This window comes from Lacerta agilis, chromosome 10, assembly GCF_009819535.1.
Source record: "Lacerta agilis isolate rLacAgi1 chromosome 10, rLacAgi1.pri, whole genome shotgun sequence".
In the NCBI taxonomy this organism is placed as follows: domain Eukaryota; kingdom Metazoa; phylum Chordata; class Lepidosauria; order Squamata; family Lacertidae; genus Lacerta; species Lacerta agilis.
The window spans coordinates 10,358,992-10,380,174 of NC_046321.1; the positions used below are offsets into that span (position 1 = coordinate 10,358,992).

The following is a 21,183-nucleotide window of genomic DNA, read 5'->3' on the forward strand; positions in this document are numbered from 1 at the left end:
GTCCACCTTTGGTACCCACCCTGAACTCAGCTCTCACCTGTGGCTCCTAGAAACTGGCCGGCTAAACCAAGTGAGAGTAGCCAATGGGCCTCAAACTCTTGGTGAATTAGGGACATTCCCTGCATGCAAAGTAATCTTTTTTCAGACATTTCAATTAACTAACTAACCAAGGTCTGTTGATTTCAACGGGTCTACTCGTATGAGTTAGTCACATACAACCCTACAGAAAAGCAGAAAATTAGCATCTTCTTGTAATATTAATCACCCGGATAATAATAAATGCAAAGCTGCCGGATTGTAGATGTTTGGAGAATTCTATCCCCCAACCCCGTCATCACATACATAGAATCTGAATGCTGAGGTTTTGTATTATTATTATTATTATTATTATTATTATTATTATTATTATTATTATTATAAAAAGAGCACCCACTGCAAGAATGGAGCACACACAAAAGAGCTGGTTTTATTTAGTTTGAAAAGGTCTGCGTTACACCAAGCACACATCTTAACCGTGGTGGGTGAAAACTCGTACGGTTTTGGGGTTGATTACTGGAAGCTCAGCTACGGAGATACGCTAGAGAGGCTCGCGCAAAATTGCGGGGTCCAACTTTGGACGTTGGTTATCATTCCTGCTGCTGCTGCTGCTGCTACTGGTGGGAAGGCGGCCCTCCTAAGCCTACAGGTCCTTGATGTCCTTCTGGACGTTCCACAACGTGGTGGCACTCTTCTGGAGCTGGGACACCTCGTCGTCCTTCAGCTTCTGGTTGATCACGCTGGTCAAGCCGACAGACCCCAGCACACACGGCAGGCTCAGGAACACTTCGTTTTCAATGCCATACATGCCCTGCAAGGAAGATTTAAGAGAGAAGTTGGAAACTAGGAGATACCTCTTAACACGAGCAGCCAAATCTCTTCGCCCTGAGTGGGAAGGGCTCAGGTGGCTTCCATGGCCGGAAGCGGCTTTCACCAGTTTGGGTTGATACAGCAGTTGTGACCCTAAGCTAAGAGACCTTTCTTCCATTTGTTTGTTTCATGTTTACATACTGCTCAATTAGTCGTAAATCCTTTCCGATATCCGTGCACTAGCGACATCCTGTCAAAGAGCGAGCCAGCAGTAAATCACACCATTCAAAGTTGGAGTTAACTCTATTAGCAAAAACACAATCGCCACAGACGTGATGAAATGTCAGCCCTAATGAGCACAGCAGCTCATCGCTGGTAGGTCTGGTCCCATGAATCGGTTGATGAGACTCAAAGTCCCAGCCTCCTCACGGCCATCTAAGTCCCCTCCTCTCCAGGACTTTCTCCAAGCAATCAGAGACTGCGCCTGTGTGCAGTCTGCTACAGTTCCACCCATTTCAGCCCCCTTCTGGTTCTGGGAGAACAGGGATGAGAACAGCTTGTAGCAGCAGGAGGAAACACACCCATGTCTCTTTACCAGCCTGACTCATCTCGGCCTCCTGGCCGCCCTCCTCTCCTGCTTCAGCTTCTGCCTCTGATTCTAGATCTCTCTCTGTCACAGACTCTCCCCCTTCATGCCTCTCCTGGTTCTGGGCGACCAAGGGGGAGTGGAGTTTGTTGCAGCAGGAATCTTCAACTGCACTCATCTCTGCATCTTTGCTTCCCTCCTCTCCTGCTTCTGAGTCTGGACTTCTCTCTGCCACTGACCCCCCCCCCCAGCTCACTAAGCCCTGTTACCTTTTCAGCTTCTGACACCTCCTCTTTCCAGTCTTCTCCCTTTTCTCCCTCTGAGCACTCATTGTGGTCCCACCACCACTTCCTGGGCTCTGAGCCTTCTTCCTTTGGGGTTTCCCCAGCTGGTTGCTCCCACTATTCCTTTGCAGCCAACCAGTCCCATAACACGTCCCACCAACAAACTGATACAGAAATAATATACTTACGGAAGAGACCACCATTCCAGTCTACTGAGTAAACCCAGTCCTTGCACCTGGGGAACCTAACCCATGATGCAGCTGTTACGACCTAGACTGCTCTGCAAACGCAGTCCGCATCCCCCAAATCTTCTGCACTGAGCACCCAGGAAATGAAAAGGCGGAGGGGGAACTGTTCATCCCCATTTCTCTATTTCCCACCAGGAAGCAGGGACAAAATATAGCAAAGGGCAGAAACACAACCAAGCTATTAACGTTCCTTACCTTTACCATAGTGGACACTGGATGAACTCGGCAAAGGTTCCCGAAGATGGTCTCCAGTAGGTCGGCAACACTCATGCCAATGGCCCAGTTGGTGTATCCTTTCAGCTTGATCACTTCATAGGCACTACCAAATACACATCGCAGAAAGCCCAGTTAGACCACATAAAGTGGTTGTGAAAGATAGCAAGGAAACAGCAAAACATCGTCATGGCAAGAAAGAAGAAAGAGAAATGATGGCATTTGTAATTCTGGGGGGAACTAGTACCAGGAAAAGTCCCACTAAAGGAGGAGACACTCTAGTACAGAGGTGGGAACGTCTGTCCTATGAAACAAATTAGGCTTGCCAGTTCTCCCTGTCTGGCCTGCAAGGCTGTTTTGGCCAAGCCACAGCCACCTGCCCCTCACCTGTGAAGGGCAGGTAAAGAGAAGATAGGGATTTAAGGGGGTTTCCACCTGAAAAGTGCTTTGCAAGCCCCGACAATCAGCTGGTTGACAGGGCTTGCAAAGCAAGAGTCTCTGCCTGCACATTCTGAGGACGTCATTATGACTTCAGGTGACTGGCAGCTGGGCAATTCCTCTCCCTAGTGGGTGGGAGAGAGAGAAGATCCAGTTCCCCACCTCTGCTCTAATCGTAGGTGTGGGGTGTGTACGTGCATGAAACTTCAGCAGGTTTAAATCAGTTAGTAGGCACGAGATTTTGAATGGTGCATGTCTGAAATATGAACAACCAAATCTCCACTCAAAACGTGTGGCCCCATTCCAACCAGGCTCAGAACCCACTTCGTATCAGGCCTAGAGGTGGCAGGTGACTGTCTTGGGCACCACCAACCTCTACAGAGTCACGTCCCTCCCCTTTAAAAACTCATCGTAAAGCAACAACTAAGCAGTCGTTCCCAGAGGAGCCTGTACCGCTTCTCTCCATGCCAGGGGGAACCAGGAGGTATCGTTATGAATTAACAATTTTGGCTGATTATGTACTCCAGTGAACTAAAAAAACTGCTCACAGTTTTTGTGATGAATGTACTGACCATGGATTTTGGAGGTTTCAAGTTTGCCGAGACTATCGCTTGCCCACATCCCTTATACACACATGTTCAAAAAAAGCAACCCTCGTAAAGACTGATGTTGCATCTGCCAACCTCGGTCATCTCCAATGCACCTTACCTGTCAACCACCTCCTTGTGGACTTTCTTCCAGCCCTCCGGATCTTGTTCAGTCCCCATGTCAGGGTTTAGCTGCTGGAGGGAAACACCTGCGACGTTAACCCCACTCCAGACAGCCACTGCAACGACAAGAATAAAACAGCCCAGGTTATGCTAGGTTCCCTGTTTAGGAAAGCTTTTAATGTTTAACAGACTATTGTATTTTAATATTTTGTTGGAAGCCAGCCAGATGGGTGGGGTATAAATAATAAATTATTATTATTATAGGTTCTGGAGGTTCCAGGATAAATCCCTGGCGTGCTGGGTTACGTTTAGCCTGGAAAGGAAGACACTGAGAGATATCTGAAGAAGTGTGCATGCACACGAAAGCTCATACCAAGAACAAACTCAGTTGGTCTCTAAGGTGCTACTGGAAATAATTTTTTTTATTTTGTTTCGACTGAGAGATATGATAGCCATCTCCAAATATCTCAAGGGCTGTCACATGGAAGAGGGAGCAAGCTGGTTTTCCTCTGCTCCAGAGGGTAGGACCCAAACCAACAGATCCAAGTTACAAGAAAGGAGACCCTGGCTAAACGTCAGGAAGAACTTTCAGACAACGAGAGCTGTTTTGACAGTGGAACGGTCTCCCTTGGGAGGTGGTGGGCTCTCCTCCTTCCTTGGAGGTTTTTAAGCAGAGGTTGGATGGCCATCTGCCATGGATGAGATCCCTGCATTGCAGGGGGTTGGACTAGATGACTCTCGGGGTACCTTCCAACTCCAGAATTCTACGGTTCTATATCCTATTGGGCTGGGGATGTCCTGCCTGAAGCCCCTGGGGAGCTGGGCTAGATAGACCAATAGTCTGATTCGCTATGGGGCAGCTTCTTTCCTACATTCATATATGTACTGGGGCTTACAGATCAGAGGCTGAGCATCCCCTTTGCATTCAGAAGATCCCAGGTAGGACCGAGAATGCCCTGTTTGTAATCCTGGAGAGCCACAGCCAGGCAGTGAGGTTATGCTGAGCTAAGGTCAATGCTCTGACTTCAATGCCATGTTCCTATGTTCTGTACCATTCAAATAAATAATACTTTATTCGTTCTGGCTACTGTCCAAAGGCACGCACGTGTTTCTGTACAACACAGAAAGAGACCGGGAACTCAACAAGTCCAACTAGAAAAAAACCCCAACTTGATTGGAAAGGGATATAGCTTTCCCTGCTATAGTTGATTTTATCTCTCACGGCAGTGTTTGAACTATTTCCAACAATGGGGTTGTTTGCTTTCCTTGCTCGATGTTAACTGCTTTGGGCAGGAAAAGAGAGATGCGCAGATCTGCTCCATAAATAAGCACAGGAAAAAATTATTTGTAAGTTCAGCTCTCGCCTCCCGTGATTCGAGACTGCTCTCCGGGGATTCAGGCAGGAGTCCTTCGCATCACATGCTACCTGGCAACGTTTTAACAGGAGATGCTAAGGAATGGAACCGGGAACTCCTCAAACACTGAGCTATGGCCTTTCCCCATGAAATAAAAAATTAAGAGGGGGAACAGGCTTTGCTTCAATCTCTAGCACTTCCTGTTAAAGTGGTACCCAGCAGGAAGCTGTCAGCCCTGCCTGGACCTCTAAGGTCTCCTTGCAGCAGGTGAACCAGGACCCTCCTCTAGAAGACCCTCAGTGACCATGAGGTCTCAGATATGGTAGCCACAAGGCTGGAGGACTCCACACTTGTTCACTGATCTCCTGGCTGGATCTCGACGTGGGTGGCGCTTTGGGCTGAACCACAGAGCCTAGGGCTTGCCAATCAGAAGGTCGGCGGTTCAAATCCCCATTGACGGGGCGAGCGCCCGTTGCTCGGTCTCTGCTCCTGCCAACCTAGCAGTTTGAAAGCACGTCAAAGTGCAAGTAGATAAATAGGTACTGCTCCAGCGGAAAAGTAAACGGTATTTCCATGCACTGTTCTGGTTCGCCAGAAGCGACTTAAATCATGCTGGCCACATGACCCCAAAGCTGTATGCCGGCTCCCTCGGCCAGTAAAGCGAGATGAACGCCGCAACCCAAGAGTCATCCGTGACTGGACCAAATGGTCAGGGGTCCCTTTACCTTTCCCTGGCTGGATCTTACCCCTTGCCCCCATCTCCTCCAGGAGCAGTCTGTGCACACCAGGAGAAAGCTTTCAGGACTGCCAATTAGCCACACATGACTCTATCTCGGAGGAGGGGCGAGCTTGTGAAATCGCCTGCTCAGATCAGGGCTTGGCTCAGAACCAGGAAGGGGCAGAGTCTCAACTTCAATTTAAGTCGGAGCAGTCATTGTTGAAGCAATAGTTCCCAGCTCTAGTTCCCCACCCTCTCTGAAGAGTGTAACAAGTCACAAGAGTGGACCATCTCCCCTGCCCTGCCCCAAAAGGACCTGGGAGTAGACATAGAGCTAGCTTAGAAAGACTTGGTATACAGCAGCTTCAAATGTTTTCCCCCAGCAGTGTTCTTCAGTCTTGCGTTGCTGGATGCTGCCATTGGACTACAACTCCCACCATCCCTTGCAGAAAGGGTAATTGGTGTTAGCTTGCCTTCAATAGAGACAATTTATGCTACCCGAGTAAGGAAGAGAGCAGAGAGAATTGTAGCAGATCCTTTACATCCCGGTCATCATCTGCTTGATTTACTTCCATCTGGACGTCGCTACAGGACTTCATATACAAAATCAGCCAGGCACAAGAATAGTTTTTTCCCTTGTGCCATTAAATTGTTAAATTCGTAGTTGTATAGCTTAAGGGGAGGTAAAATATGGGTGGGGTTTCTTTACTTCTTTGTATTGTGAGAGGAACAGTGTCTGTATGTTTACATTGCAATGTAGCCGAAACAAATTCCAAGTATGTTGGAAAATGTACTTGGCCAATAATAAATTATTCCTATTCCTATTCCTATTCCTATTCCTATCCCTGATCATCGGCCAAACAGGCTGTGGATGATGGGGGACCCAAGGTTGCAGAACACTGCCCTATGGGATCGCTGCAAGTTTCGGACAACGCTGCTCACCGCTGGAATCGCCGTGTTCTCCCAGGATCCAACCGTGACAGCTGGTGGGATGGACGCCCAGCTTTTCAGCCATCAGGAAACGGAACCGGGCGGAATCGAGGTTGCAACCGCTGCCGATGACACGGTGCTTAGGCAGCCCGCTCAGTTTCCACGTAACGTAGGTGAGGATATCCACTGGGGAAAGGAGGAGAGACAGGATGAGGGGCTGGTGCACTCAAGAGTCAGCTCTCTGGCCCCATCTGCACTGCACTGCACTGCACTATGATACCACTTTAAACAGATATGGCTTCCCACAAAGAATCCTGGGAGCTGTAGTTTGCTAAGGGTGCCGAGAGTTGTTAGGTGACTCCCATTGCCTTCACAGAGAGCCAGTGTGGTGTAGTGGTTAAGAACGGTAGACTCGTTATCTGGGGAACCGGGTTCGCGTCTCCACTCCTCCACATGCAGCTGCTGGGTGACCTTGGGCTAGTCACACTTCTCTGAAGTCTCTCAGCCCCACTCACCTCACAGAGTGTTTGTTGTGGGGGAGGAAGGGAAAGGAGAATGTTAGCCGCTTTGAGACTCCTTCGGGTAGTGATAAAGCGGGATATCAAATCCAAACTCTTCTTCTTCTTCTTCTTCTTCTTCACAGAGCAACAATTTCGAGAGTGGTTTAACAGCAAATCCCTCTTCCCAGGGAACTCTGGGAATTAGTGCACAAACTGCATCTTTTGGTCCAGAATGCTCAAGATGCAACTCCTGCTGACAATCAATGCAAAGAATTTTAAGCCAGCCTTCCACCACAACCTTGCCCTTTCCACGTTCGCCGCAACTGATGGGGAGTTGTAACGCAAAGAAACCTGCAGAGCAGGAGGTGAGGGAAGGCTGGCTTAAGCGAGGATGCCAGGATCCACATTTATTTCTTGTTTACTGAAGCGGCTGCCTTGTGCATCTGGGTTTGTCTGAATTGCAACCAGGCTCTGGAACTCGACTGGCAGTGAGTGCAAGAAACATTTCAGACATATAAAAGGCCCTGATCTAGCTACGGGGGCTGCTTTAACTGAAAGCCCAATTTACCTGGGTTCGAAACAACCAGGATGATGCAGTCCGGACTATGTTTCACAACCTGCGGGATAATGAACTTGAAGACGTTCACGTTCCTCTGGACCAAGTCCAGGCGAGTCTCTCCTTCCTGCTGGCGGACTCCGGCAGTCACGACGACAACCTTGGAATTAGCGGTGACTGCGTAATCTGCAGGCGAAAATGTAACCGAGAAGTTTATCGGGAGCCAGGGCAACATTCTGCGGCCTTCCAGTTGTCAGACGACAGCTCCCATCATCCCCAACTGATGAACTGATTACAGGTAGGTAGCCGTGTTGGTCTGCCATAGTCAAAACAAAATAAAAAATAAAAAAAATTCATTCCAGAAGCACCTTAGAGACCAACTAAGTTTGTTCTTGGTATGAGCTTTCGTGTGCATGCACACTTCTTCAGATACACTGAAACAGAAGTCACCAGACCCTTATATATAGTGAGAGAGTGGGGAGGGGTATTACCATGGAGAGACCTGGTCTGAACAAAGACATTGGATTCTTATCTCATTATACATGACAAAGCTATCTTTAGCCATCTCACCCCTTGCTTTTTCCTGCAGTCGTCAACAGGTTTTCCACTCCTATCAGCCAATCCCCCATTCCCACCACCCTTCTGAGTAATACCCCTCCCTACTCTCTCACTATATATAAGGGTCTGGTGACTTCTGTTTCAGTGTATCCGAAGAAGTGTGCATGCACACGAAAGCTCATACCAAGAACAAACTTAGTTGGTCTCTAAGGTGCTACTGGAAGGAGTTTTTTTATTTTTTATTTTGTTTTGATGAACTGATGGGAGCTGGTGTTCAACAACATCTGGAGGCCCAACAGCTGGGTGTCAAATGGGAACCAGGGGGAAGGGAGGTTCAAATACCCACTCAGCCCTGAAGTTCATTGGGACACTTTGGGACAAGCCACTATTTATTTACAAGCATTTTACACATAATACTAAAAAGAAAGAAAAAAATTGAAGTGGTGTACAAAATAAAAATGATAACCAATGGTTATCATTACATTTATTATCGGCCCTTTACCAGTAGGTCCCAGGGTAGGTTATCATTAAGTTTAAAAAGTTAGAATATGTTGCAGTTACAGGAATAGGTAGAGCCCTGAAAACACACATCTTGAGTGTCAAAGGGCAGAGTAAACAGGTGTGTCTTCTGCATATGCCAAAAGTTACATAATTAAGGTGCCAGGTGCACCTCTATGGGGTGGGGGAATTCCACATCCCAGCGGATACCACAAATAAAGACCTTTCACAATCTATTGGAACTGCAAAGGTGGCTCCATAAGGAAAGAATGTTGGAAATGCAAACAGATAGAAGGTACCTTCTTCCATATGTGGTGGACATGCCCTAAAGTAAGAGACTTCTGGGAGAAAATATATAACGAATTGATTGAAGGATGGTTTGAAATGGCTGGGCAACTCCGGGAAAAGGAACCGATTTCTGGGGGTGGCAGCCCCGGAACGGGAAAATTTACAATATCCAGACCCCGAGGTGGGAGCTCGGGGGCAAGGGACATGGAATTAAGATTTCTACAAGAAGAAGAAGTATGGTACAAAGAAACGGAGGAGCCCAAAAAAGAAGTGATGGACACCCTGAAGCTTGATGCAAGGTCTGTTGTGAATGCTGCCTGGATCTGTGGACATTTAGAAGAAGAGAATTTGAGATCCGGTTCTGGTGAAAGACAGAGAAAGACAATGGACAGAGGGGGAGTGGGTTGAAGTATTAAATGTATATTCCAAATGGTCTGTCATGGTATCTGAAATCGGAGAGTGAAGTCTGTTAATTATAAGTTTATTTTAAACAAGTAGGGAGATATTGAATTTTAAGTTAAAAGCAGCATGATAAAGGACAGAAGAAATAAGTTTAGTCTTTATAAGAATATTTGGTTAAGATTTTTGTTATAATAGAAAGATCAAGATAATTGTGTTATCTTTAATTAAAGTTAAAGTTTTTTTTTATAGAGAAAAGATGTTAAGAAAGTAGTATATCGATTTAAAACCGAAGGTGAAAAGGCGGGGGAAGTCAAAAGTCAAGATTCAGAACTAGAATTTTTTTTTTTATGTAAGGTATACAAACAAGAAGAAGAATCCTGGCATTATGTGTATTTGTATTTGTTTTTGTATTTGTAGGTGTGGGTTTGGGTTTGTGTTATATTATGAAAACGCTAATAAACTCTGTTTAAAAAAAAGAAAAAGAAAATATATAACGAATTGAAAAAAGTGTTGAAAAACACATTTAGTGAGAAACCAGAGGCCTTCTTACTGGGCATGGCCAACTATGAAATTCCAAAAGAGGACAGGACAGTCTTTATGTATGCTACAACAGCTGCAAGGATTTTACTAGCTAAAAACTGGAAAACTAAAGAGATACCAACGGTGGAAGATTGGCAAATGAAAATGATTGAATATATGGAGCTCGCAGAACTGACCGGGAAACTCCGAGACTAGAGGGACGAAGCGGTACAGAAAGATTGGAAGAAATTTAAAGAATATTTGAAAACTTATGCGAAGATTAGTATTTGAGAATTGAACTAGAAGATATGTTAGGCTACAGTTAGGGAAAATAGATAAGATTAAATAAGATAGAAGTTTGTTAAGGAAATTAGATTTAGAATAAGATAAGGCATGAATGATGATTATATAATGTTAAGAAATTACTAACGATGTTCTACAGTGAACGCAGAAGGAGAGGACAAGAGGAAGTCAATTAACAATGTTAAGGATTAGAATGATTATAGTGAATACAGTTGATTTTTGTTGTATTTTTGTTGTATTTTCTTTTGGTTTTTTTATGAAGGAGACTGTTGGAGGACAGTGGTCTTCTCCTCCTTGCTCGCCTGCATGTATTTCTGATCATCTATGGCTACCAGGCAAGTTGTGGCCTTCCACTCTTAAGGAGCTGAGGGAAAGTGGCCTTCAAACTTATGTTTCCCAATGTGACCTGCTGAGTAAGGACATACGTCCGGCTCTCCCCCACCGGGCTCACGTGGCGGTAAGATATAATATAAAACCTACCCTTGCCCGCTACGATCTTATGTGTCTTAAGAAATAAGCTTCCATGCTGAAGGTCCATCATTTCTCCCTTCAGTTTGTCTTCCAGGACATCAACCAGTGCAAGCTCATCGCAGAGACCCTGGCAGCGAAGGTGAAAAAAAACCCCACAGGTGTTAAGTATATGAAAGATGATGATGATGTTGATGATGTACCCCCATCCATTTGACTGGGTTGCTCCAGCTGCTCTGGGAGGCTCCCAACACAATATACAGAAACACAACATCACAGAGGAACATCACACATTAAAAGTGTCCCGATACTTCCCTTGGTCTGCCTTCAGATATCTAAGCAAGGTCGTATAATTATTTATCTCATGCAAGGGAGTGTTTGTGAGCTTCCGATATTTCTAATCACAGGTCTAGAGGAGGTCTATCCTGCGTCCAAACAGCACCCAAACCTTCTTGCGTTATAGCAGAGGAAAAGTATATATGTTTTTGTGTGTGTGTGTGTGTGTGTGTGTGCATGTGCGCGCCAGCAAAAAAATGGTACGAGTTCTGACTTGATTTGCTTCGGGCTAAGTTAAATCCAGGGTTTGCTCTCCTACCGCAGATGCCCATGACACCTCGGTCACGCATTCAGCTAACGTGAAAAGGGACTCCGTGCACATACTGATCATCAGGGGAGGAGTTGTACAGCACAGAGCCTCTGCTCAGCCTGGTCAAATTCGTGCAAATTTGGTAGCCCGCTGAGCATCAAGGTGTCCAATTGACGGTTAATTACAAAAAAAAGAATATACTTCATGCACCTCTATATATATTCATAGAGTCATAGAATTGGGACCACAAGGGTCATATACTGCAACCCTCTGCAATAATGCAAGAATCTTTTGCCCAACATGGGGCTTGAACTCATGACCCCGAGACTCTCATGCTCTACCAACTGAGCTATCCCAAGTCCTGGAATCGAATCATGTGGATTCTAGCCCTTGGAACTTACAAAGGCAAGGATGGGAAGCCTGTTGGAGCTCCACAACTCCCACCAGAGCCCAGCCATCAAGGACAATGGGAGTTACAGTCAAGCTGCAACAGGAGGAACCCGTATGTTCCTCACACTGGCTGTTATATCTCTAAAGAAGCCCACCCATCACATTTCCCTTTTGCTGCAAAAGGAGTAACCTAGAGGCACCCAACCCAGTGCCCAACAGATGGTTCTGGAGTCCCAGTTCCAATCTTTCCTAACCATTGGTCATGCTTGCTGGAGCTGGTGGGAGCTGGGAGCATGATGATGCCTGGATGTCACCATGTCAGCCCTCTTTGACTAACCATTAGTCCATGGGTAGGCAAACTAAGGCCCGGGGGCCGGATCTGGCCCAATCGCCTTCTAAATCCGGCCCAGGGACGGTCCAAGAATCAGCGTGTTTTTACATGGGTAGAATGTGTGCTTTTATTTAAAATGCATCTCTGGGTTATTTGTGGGGCATAGGAATTTGTTCATATATATATATATTTTTCAAAATATAATCTGTCCCCCCACATGGTCTGAGGGATGGTGGACCGGCCCCCAGCTGAAAAAGTTTGCTGACCCCTGTCAGTTAATCACTTACAATGAAGTTGACTTAAAGGGAAGGTGATGGAGCATCTGTTTTGCATGATCCCAAGTTCTGTCCCAAGAATCTCCAGGTAGGACCGGGAATGGTCCTCATCGGAGATCCTGGAAGGCCGCTGCCAGACAGTGCAAATGAACTAGATCAACCCATGGTCTGACTCTGCATAAAGCAGCTGCCTGCATTCCTAACCGAAGAAGCTGCATCTTGCTCCTCTAGATGTTGCTGGATGACAGCTTCCATCATCCTTCTGCCCCTGGGTACCACTTGCATGGATGAACCTATTAACCAGATCATTATTACAGTATATTCTGACGTATAAAACTACTTTTTAATCCAGGAAAATGTTCTCAAAAGTCGGGGGTCGTCTTATACGCCGGGTGGAAAATCTGAGGTTGAATATATCTCAAACTCTATATTTTAACTGGAAAAGTTGGGGGTCGTCTTATACGCCGGAATATACGGTATTTTTTTGCACTAAGGTCTGGCCATTTATCCCACCCAAACACACGCACACACCCACACTGACCTTTTCCAGGACACTGATGGCACAAGCCATCCCAACTTGACCGACTCCTACCACGGTGACTTTGTTGTTTGGCTTGGTGGCCGGCTGTGTCACGGGTGTGATCAATTTATCCTTGAGCGAAGCCATTTTTTTCTGCAAAAAAAAAAAAGAAGAAGAGAAACCAGATGGAACAAAGGACGCTTTCCACCTTCTTCAAAAACAAAAAACACCAAAGCAAGGTCCTCAAGTGCTTTCAAAATAAGACTCCAGTTCCTACCAATATGCAGTTGAGAAATAAACAGGGAGAGCTTGAAAGGAGACTGGCAAAACACAGCACGTGGCCACCAGACGAATTCATTTCTACCCATTTACGTTTGCCCTTCAAACTTGCAACACCTGCCAGCGGTTTCTCAACATGTGGGTGCATAACGCCACAAATTGTGGAGTCTCAGCTGTTCCTTTGAGTACCTTCCCATTTCATTTTAGTTCTGCCTTCCCTTCAAGGACAGAGTGATGCACAGGTCTTCTTCCCTTGATCCATTGTATTCTCACGATGAGATGATGGCTGGCCCATGGCTAAGCAGGGATATAGAGCAGCGTCTCCCTGGTCCTAGCCCAGCCACACAGGATTATTATTTTTTGGCCCAGCAAATACTTTTTCGAGGCATTGCCGTTAATTTGCACCGGTACAGAGGTGCCTAAAAGGCGTTAGAAGATGCAGAGCCTTAATTACATAACTATTAGTTTGATTTAAGGATGCGGGTGGCGCTGTGGTCTAAACCACAGAGCCGAGGGCTTGCCGATCAGAAGGTTGGTGGTTCGAATCCCCACGACGGGGTGAGCTCCCGTTGCTCGGTCCCAGCTCCTGCCCACCTAGCAGTTTGAAAGCACGTCAAAGTGCAAGTAGATAAATAGGTACCACTCCGACGGGAAGGTAAACGGCGTTTCCGTGCTCTGCTCTGGTTCGCCAGAAGTGGCTTAGTCATGCTGGCCACATGACCCAGAAGCTGTACACCGGCTCCCATGGCCAATAAAGCAAGATGAGCGCCGCAACCCCAGAGTCGTCAGCGACTGGACCTAATGGTCAGGGGTCCCTTTACTTTTACCTAGTTTGATTTAAAACTCACACCTTCCGCGAAAGGAGCCCAGGGTGGTAACCGTATCAACACAATTAAAACTTCTTTAAAAAAAAGTTTTAAACTCCTAAAAGCAACCACCTGCTCTCAAACTAATAATTTCAGGGTTGCCTTGGACAGAAACCTGTCCGTGCCTGTATAAACAGGAATATTTTTAAACTTCTCCGAGAAGTTAATAGTGAGGGAGGCTAACACACCACACAATCCACGTTATACCCTTTCCTTAGCAATTCGACTTCCCATCCTTACAGCCATGATGTTTCTCCACCAACAATTTCCTGCTGGTACTTATACATAATTCATTTATTGCATTCATTTATATCCTTCCCTTGCTTATACAGCCATACCTTGGTTTTCAAACGCCTTGGGAGTTGAACGTTTTGGCTCCCGAATGATTGTTCTGGTTTCCAAACGTTCTTTGGAACCCGCACATCCGACGCAACTTCCGTGGCTTCCGATTGGCTGCAGGAACTTCCTGCAGCCAATCGGAAGCCGCGACTTGGTTCCCAGACGTTTTGGAAGTCGAACGGACTTCCAGAACAGATTCCGTTCCAATTTCCAAGGTACTCCAAGACCTGCTCGTGATTTCATTTGGCTAGAATACTGTTTTAAATAGTCCGAAAGGAATTTCCATTCTTCCATACACCTTTCTTCGCTTTGGTCTCCAATTTTCGCCGTCAATCTCTCCACCTCCACATAGTTCGTTAAAATCCGATCCTCTTTTCCTTGAACCTCGCTTTCTTCCCATTTCTGTATGTACAGAACTCTGGCTGCTGTGGTCACATACATAAACAATTTGACCATCTTTGCGGGGGGGGGGGGGCCCTTCTCATCCTATTATTCCTGTTAAGAAGGCTTCAGGCTTTTTGGAGGGAAATAACGATTTTAAACATCTTTTAAAATTCATTATGTATCATTTCCCAAAAGCCTGTTGCTTTTTTACAAGTCCACCGCGTATTTAAAAAAAGGTCCTCTATGCCTGCTGCCACTTCCAGCATTTATATGACACAGTCTTATACAGGCTTCCTCAACCTCGGCCCTCCAGATGTTTTGAGACTACAATCCCCATCATCCCTGACCACTGGTCCTGCTAGCTAGGGATCATGGGAGTTGCAGGCCAAAAACATCTGGAGGGCCGAGGTCTTGGCTAATTTACTCGGAGTCAGGTACCACCCACATATCATTTTCATGTAGTTTTCCTTTAATGTATAACATGCCATAAATTTCAATTTTACTTTCCATAGTTTTTCCCATGCCACCATATCGATAAAATGGCCCAAGTCCTTGGCCCATTTTATCCAGACTTAACCAATTCATTTTTCGTTTTCCATCCTCTTCCACGACTTTTATTGGCTTTCAGAGGTTTGGTTGCATAAACTCTTGTCATATTTAATTGCTAGTCGCTTTATCTTGCCCGAAGCAACCCAAAGTGACTTACAACCAACCAAGCGAAAGCAAACACACAGAGCCCATGTAAATACATTCAAGTGGGGGGTGGGGGGAACACATCAAAACCTTCCCACCCACTTCTAAAAGGCCACCGATAAAATTGTAGAGTTGGAAGGGACTCCAAGAGCCATCTAGTCCAACCTCCTGCAATGCAGGAATAAATAGTTAAAAGCCCAATGGCCTGGGTAAATAGGAATGTTTCTGCCTGGCACCTAAAGACATGTAATGATGGCGCCAGATGAGCCTCCCTGGGGAGAGCATTCCACAAACAGGGAGCCACCACAGAAAAGGCCCGTTCCCGTGTTGCCACCCTGTCTGGACCTCTCGTGAAGGCGGCACACAAGAAAGGACCTCAGAGGATGAACACAGAGTCTGGGTTAGTTCATATGGAGAGAGGCGGTCCTTGGGGTGTATGTTTGTTGAAATACGAAGCAGCATATAAATTAATTAAACTAACTAAATATACATATGCTGTTTGGTAAAGTTTGCTTTTTAAAAAGTTGCATCAGCATTGCAAATCAGCCCCCCCCAAAGTTACCAGTTTGCAAACAAACAAACTTACTAATGTGCTGGGATCTGGTGGAAGGCGGGCAGAGTGCTGCTGCTGTTGCTGTTTTTGCTGTTGCTGTTGCTGTTGCTGCTGCTGCTGCTGCTGAAGAAGAAGAGTTTGGATTTGATATCCCGCTTTATCACTACCTGAAGGAGTCTCAAAGCGGCTAACATTCTCCTATCCCTTCCTCCCCCACAACAAACACTCTGTGAGGTGAGTGGGGCTGAGAGACTTCAGAGAAGTGTCACTAGCCCAAGGTCACCCAGCAGCTGCATGTGGAGGAGCGGAGACGCGAACCCGGTCCCCCAGATTACAAGTCCACCGCTCTTAACCACTACACCACACTGGCTCTCTAGTGGGAGGAGCTTCCTCTCCTCTGGCCCTGATTGGTGACTATGATATTCGCCTGTACGCTATGCCACGCACTCGCCTATAAACACTTACTTATCGCCCATGGCGACCAGGAAACCACTTAAATACAAAGCTGCTCTGCTCTCCCTGCTTACCTTCTCTTCAGGGCTCCGATACGGAGGAGGCCAACTACTGCCGTCGCTATCGCTGTCACTGCCGCTGCCGTTGCTATACGTGCTGAACACGTAAAGAAAGCAAGTGAAGTCACTCATACTGAGCTGCCACTGGCTTTAACGCACCAAAGACATGCTGGCAACATAAGGAGCTGACATGGTCCCTGCCCAGAAAGGCTTACAGTCTACAATAACAGACAAAATAGGAACGGGGAAGGGGGGAGAAGTCAAAGGCTGCGTTATCTCTCCTGCACCATTCCACCACAGGCAGCAGGAAGGGAGCCCCCCGTGAACCCAAACAATAGTTGGAAGAGACCCTGTGGGTCATCTAGTCCAACCCCCCCCTGCAATGCGGGAATATGCTGCCGTCCCATACGGGGATCGAACCTGCAACCTTGGCATTATCAGCACCACGCTCTGACCAGCTGAACTAGCCAGGCTTATTTCTGATCTCCATGTTGCATACGATGCAGATCAGTGGCTCTCAGGGGGGTGGGAAAGGGGGGGGTCCTGGAAACTATGGCCGGGGGATGGGGGCTCAATGGTAGAGCATATGCTTTGCATTCCAACTCATAGGTTTGATCCCCGGCACCTCCAGTTTAAGACCCTCGTCCAAAACCTTGGAGAACACTGCCAGCCGGTGGAGAGCAATGGTGGGGGAACCTCAGCCTAGGGGCCAAATTATTCTTAAATGTGGCCCTCCAAACCTCTCTGCCTGGTCTTCAGGACCCCCCCCCCCTTCTGCCACAGGCTACCCCTCTCAGCAGCCCAGCTATGCACCCTCCTTGAATGTTTCTCCCTGACTGGGATGTGTCCCTGAACTGTGACAGAATCGTAGGGTTGGAAGGGACCCCGAGGGTCATCTAGTTCAACCCCCCGCAACGCAGGAATCTCAACTAAAGCATCCATGGCAGAGAGCCATCCCTCTTAGCTTGGGGGAGAGCTGTGCTTCTGTAGAACCGTCTAATTCAGGCTTCCTCAACCTCGGCCCTCCAGATGTTAATTGGCCTACAACTCCCATGATCCCTAGCTAGCAGGACCAGTGGTCAGGGAGGATGAGAATTGTAGTCTCAAAACATCTGGAGAGCTGAGTTTGAGGAAGCCTGGTCTAATTTTTTCATGGATGGGATGTGGCCTGCTGTACAAAGGATGACCTTTGTTGATCTACCCAAAGTTTTTTTCCTCTGGCCCCCTCCACCACTGGCAAGCGGCCCTCTGAAGATTGCCTATGAGGGAATGTACCCCATAGGTTGTAAACTCATGTCCCACCCCCCGCCTGCCCTCGGCATAGGCTGGTAGTCTTCAGCCTTTGCAGAGCCAGGATTCCCCTTAAACCAGACATGGAGGGCCCATCTGTTGGTCCAAGACCCACCAGTTGCAGTCCAACGGTGCACACCAGCGTTTCTCAGCCTTGGGTCACAAGACGTCATAGAACTGTAGAGTTGGAACGGACCCCGAGGGTCATCTAGTTCAAACCCCCTGCCATGCAGGACTTGGACTACAACTCCCATCACCCATGACCACTGGGGTCCTGCTAGCTAGGGATGATGGGATTTGTAGTCCAAGAACGTCTAAGGGCCCAAGGCTGAGACAGGCTGGTATAGGCAGCTCTGAGCGAAGGGTCCTGCTGGATCAGGCCAAAGGCCCATCCAGTCCAGCGTCCTGTTCTCACAGTGGCCAACCAGGTGCCTGTGGGAAACCTTCAAGCAAGAGCGTTCTCTCCTCCTGCAGTTTCCAGCAACTGGTATTTAGCACTGCCACCAACTGGGATGGGAGAGAGCAGCCATTGTGGCTAGTAGCCACTGCCCAGGTCCTCTCTCAGCCAGTTGAAAATAACTAGGCCTCAAAGGGGTGCCTCAATCCTTATCTTCCTCTTTTTTTTTTTTCTCCAACCAAAAAAGAGGTCTGGCGGCTTTGGAAGATCTTGCTCCTTCCTCGTTCCTAAGTTTTATGCTCGATAGCAATAAGTATTATTCCTGCACCATTTTCCACCTCTCTCATGCCCTCCCCTGTTTTTTTGTGCATCTCCCAACAGCCCCAGCTAGCAGAGTAAAAATCTTGCCGGCTCCCTCCTTGCCGTCCTCCTGCAGGGAGTTGAAAAGCTTTTTATTCCAACCGGTTTTGGGGAGCAGACTGATCTTAACCAACGGGATGGCGCCATGCTCTTTTTTCTGAAATCAGCTGTGTGTTTTAATAGATTACATAGTTTTAATTCTAGCCACATTTGACTGTTTTTTAGCTGGTCTTATTTTTATCTATAAGCAGCCTGGAGTGGGGGGGGCAGGGTATAAATAAATATATAATAAAAATAATAATCTGGAGGGCACCTCGTTGATGTCCCTTGTTCTGAGTTATAGAACTCTGGACCGTACCACAAATGTGCAGGGGTCATATATACCCCCCAAAATCCTCCACCCCGACGTAAGATAAACCTCCATTCACGCTGCAAAACTAGCAGCATCATGGAAGGGCAGTGCAGTTGCGCTCTTCCCCAGCTACTGAGATAGGGAGGCTTTTGTTACAGGACGGGGCATTCATGGCCTGTGGCAGCCACAACACCCGCACCCTAAGTGGTGCGGTCCAGGATGCCAACCCCGCTTCGTTCCGGATTCACGTGGCCACCCGTTCCCACAGTACGCGCACGCGCCTTGCAGGCTGCATCGTGCGAGGTTTTGCGCTCCAACGGCGCGCAGGATGTGGCCCGGCCTGGGCGCTCAGCGGGAAGCGCTTTCCACCGCCTGCCTCACCCGATTCTGCTAAGAAAAGGCAAGGGATGTGCGTATTTCGCTGTCCCCCCGCCTAGGCACGTGATGCCTCTGCGTTCCTTCATTTTTTGGGGTGCCTCTTCCTTCTTACAAAAGGGGGTGAGCAGCCTTCCACAGCGGATGCTCCCCGTTTTGAACGCACGCATCCCACCCCAAGTTGGCAGAGCCATTTCAAGCACCCAGGGGGATTCTGCTGTTGCAATAAAATAAAATAAAATAAAAATTAATTGCTTCCCTTCCCCTCCCGCTCTTTGGCAAAGCACATGCTCGCGGCGAAGGCACGAGGAAGGGGGGGGGGCGCCGCGATGCGCAGCAAGTTTTCTTTTCCTCCCCCGCGTCTTCCGCGATGGTTGCCTCTGTGCCCGGCCCCTCCTCCTCCTCCGCTGAGTCAAGGCCGGCCCGAAATCCTCTACGAGGAAGAATTAAAAATGCAACTTGCAAACATTTAAAATGCAACAAGCCTGTCCCGGGGATTAAAAAGAAAAAGCGGAGTGGAAGATGGGCGGGCGCCTCTAACCACTAGGCCACCACCGCTCCTCTGGGCGGAAAGAAAAAGCAGGGCAGGGTCGTCCACCCGGAGCCTCTTTCCAACGCAAAGGGGAAAAAAGTCTCGCTCTTTTCTTTGCATCATTCTTGTTTTTTGTAAGTCCTTGATGAGTTTTTTTGGGGGGGAAATGAGCTCTCTATATATATTTGCAACCGCACTGACCTTTAAAAAAAAGGGAGGGGGGACACACGATGCAAAGCGGGAGGAAAAGATGGGGAGGGGGAGATGACTCAAGACCCCGGAGGGCAAGAGATTTACCTCCGCACACACCCTTTCTCACATTCATACACGCACACGCGAGTGCCAGGCCACGATGCGCAGGAGATATCTCCCCCACCGATCCCTCCCCACCCATTTGAAGCGCTTGAGGCCACCTTCCATTGCCAAAGGCTTTGGGGGGGTGGGGAGAAGATGGAGGGCCACCCCTTCCTCACCCCCACCAAAAAAAAAAACAACGGCAGAGGATCGGTGCGTTTGCTATGTGATACCCACCTCTGGGGTTTGTTTGTGCGCCTACGACCGGCTTAGCAGCAGCAGGAGCAACGAGAAGACGAGGAGCGCAGCTGAGGAACAGCCTGGATGGAGGAGGGGAAAGAAGACAATGTCAGCCGGGCAAGGGGAAGGAGGCGGATCCGGAGCCGCTCCGCGTCGCTTTTGCTCGGGTTACGCTTTTGTGATTGGAAACCAGAGCCCCGCCCGCCCCTTCGGCTCGCGCAATCCTCTTCAAGGACGGCGCGCCAAGGGTGAAGCTGGTGAGCGCAGCCTCCGTCCTCCAAATTCCTTCCTTTTCTTCCACCTGCGCCTTGCCAAAAAATAAAAAATGAGAGAAAGGACCACGTGGGTGGTTGCACCCAGGAGGAGAGGGAGGTCACCGGGCCTCTGCTCACGCCATCAGCACCCCCGCCAGATCATACAATGCAGCTTTGTTGTTCTGGCTCATTTTTATTTATTTATTCCGGCCTTTTCTCGCCGGCAAAGCCAGAAAAGGCCTTCTAGATCTCCGCCTGCGGCTGTTGCAGACAAACATACTGTGTGTGCCTTAAGACGCTTTTAATTTATGGCGTCGATTTTCACAGGCTGCGTCTCATAAACTCGCCTGCGCCATACAGTTGCAGCAATATTGTACTGCTTTAGCAGGGGTGGGGAATCATGGGAAATGTAGTTTCCAAAAGGCGCAGACCTCCCTGATCTACAGTTCCCACGTGGAGCGCCGTAATAATGCTGCCGGCTTCTGAGATGCTACAGGACTCCCGCTTTGTGTCTCTTTTGCAGCAACAGACTAACAGTACAGCTAGTCCCTCTGGAGGCAGGAACTAGTTAAGAGTCTTGTGGCAGTTGAAAATAGCAGCGTTTTACTATAGCTTGAGCTTTGAAGGATACAGGAACTTTCGTGGCAAAGATGCCACAAGAGTCTTCAGTTTGTGCTGCAACGGGCTTATTTATTCCGTGTGAGCACCTTGAATTGAGTCCTGTAACAAACTGCCGGGGTATATGAGTTCTAAATGCTAGCCACTAATCTGGCTACTGCATTTTGCACCAGTTGAAGTTTCCAAATCATCTTCAAGGGCAGCCCCACGCAGAGTGCAGTGCAGTAATCCATACTGGAAGTCCATGCTGATCAGCTGATTGGTGGTAACATTTAACCACAGCTTGGATCAGCTTGGGCCTTCCCTTTGCAGCTTGGCTGGGA

General features: G+C 47.8%; 1 protein-coding gene across 2 annotated transcripts; it reads right to left on the reverse strand.

Moving 5' to 3' along the window:
- Positions 1 to 443: 443 nt before the first annotated feature.
- Positions 444 to 20,233, reverse strand: LDHB (lactate dehydrogenase B). 2 transcript variants are annotated; one of them, XM_033161925.1, is made up of 8 exons: positions 19,986 to 20,233; positions 12,544 to 12,675; positions 10,433 to 10,550; positions 7,397 to 7,570; positions 6,341 to 6,514; positions 3,324 to 3,441; positions 2,160 to 2,283; positions 444 to 847 (listed from the first exon to the last, which is right to left on the reverse strand). In XM_033161925.1, the coding sequence occupies exons 2-8, from the start codon at positions 12,667 to 12,669 to the stop codon at positions 680 to 682; spliced, it is 1,002 nt and encodes a 333-aa protein (XP_033017816.1). In that variant the 5' UTR covers positions 12,670 to 12,675; positions 19,986 to 20,233; the 3' UTR covers positions 444 to 679. The 2 variants fall into 2 exon arrangements, with proteins under 2 accessions (XP_033017816.1, XP_033017817.1); XM_033161926.1 differs by lacking the exon at positions 19,986 to 20,233 and adding an exon at positions 15,670 to 15,725.
- Between the last annotated feature and the right edge of the window lie 950 nt (positions 20,234 to 21,183).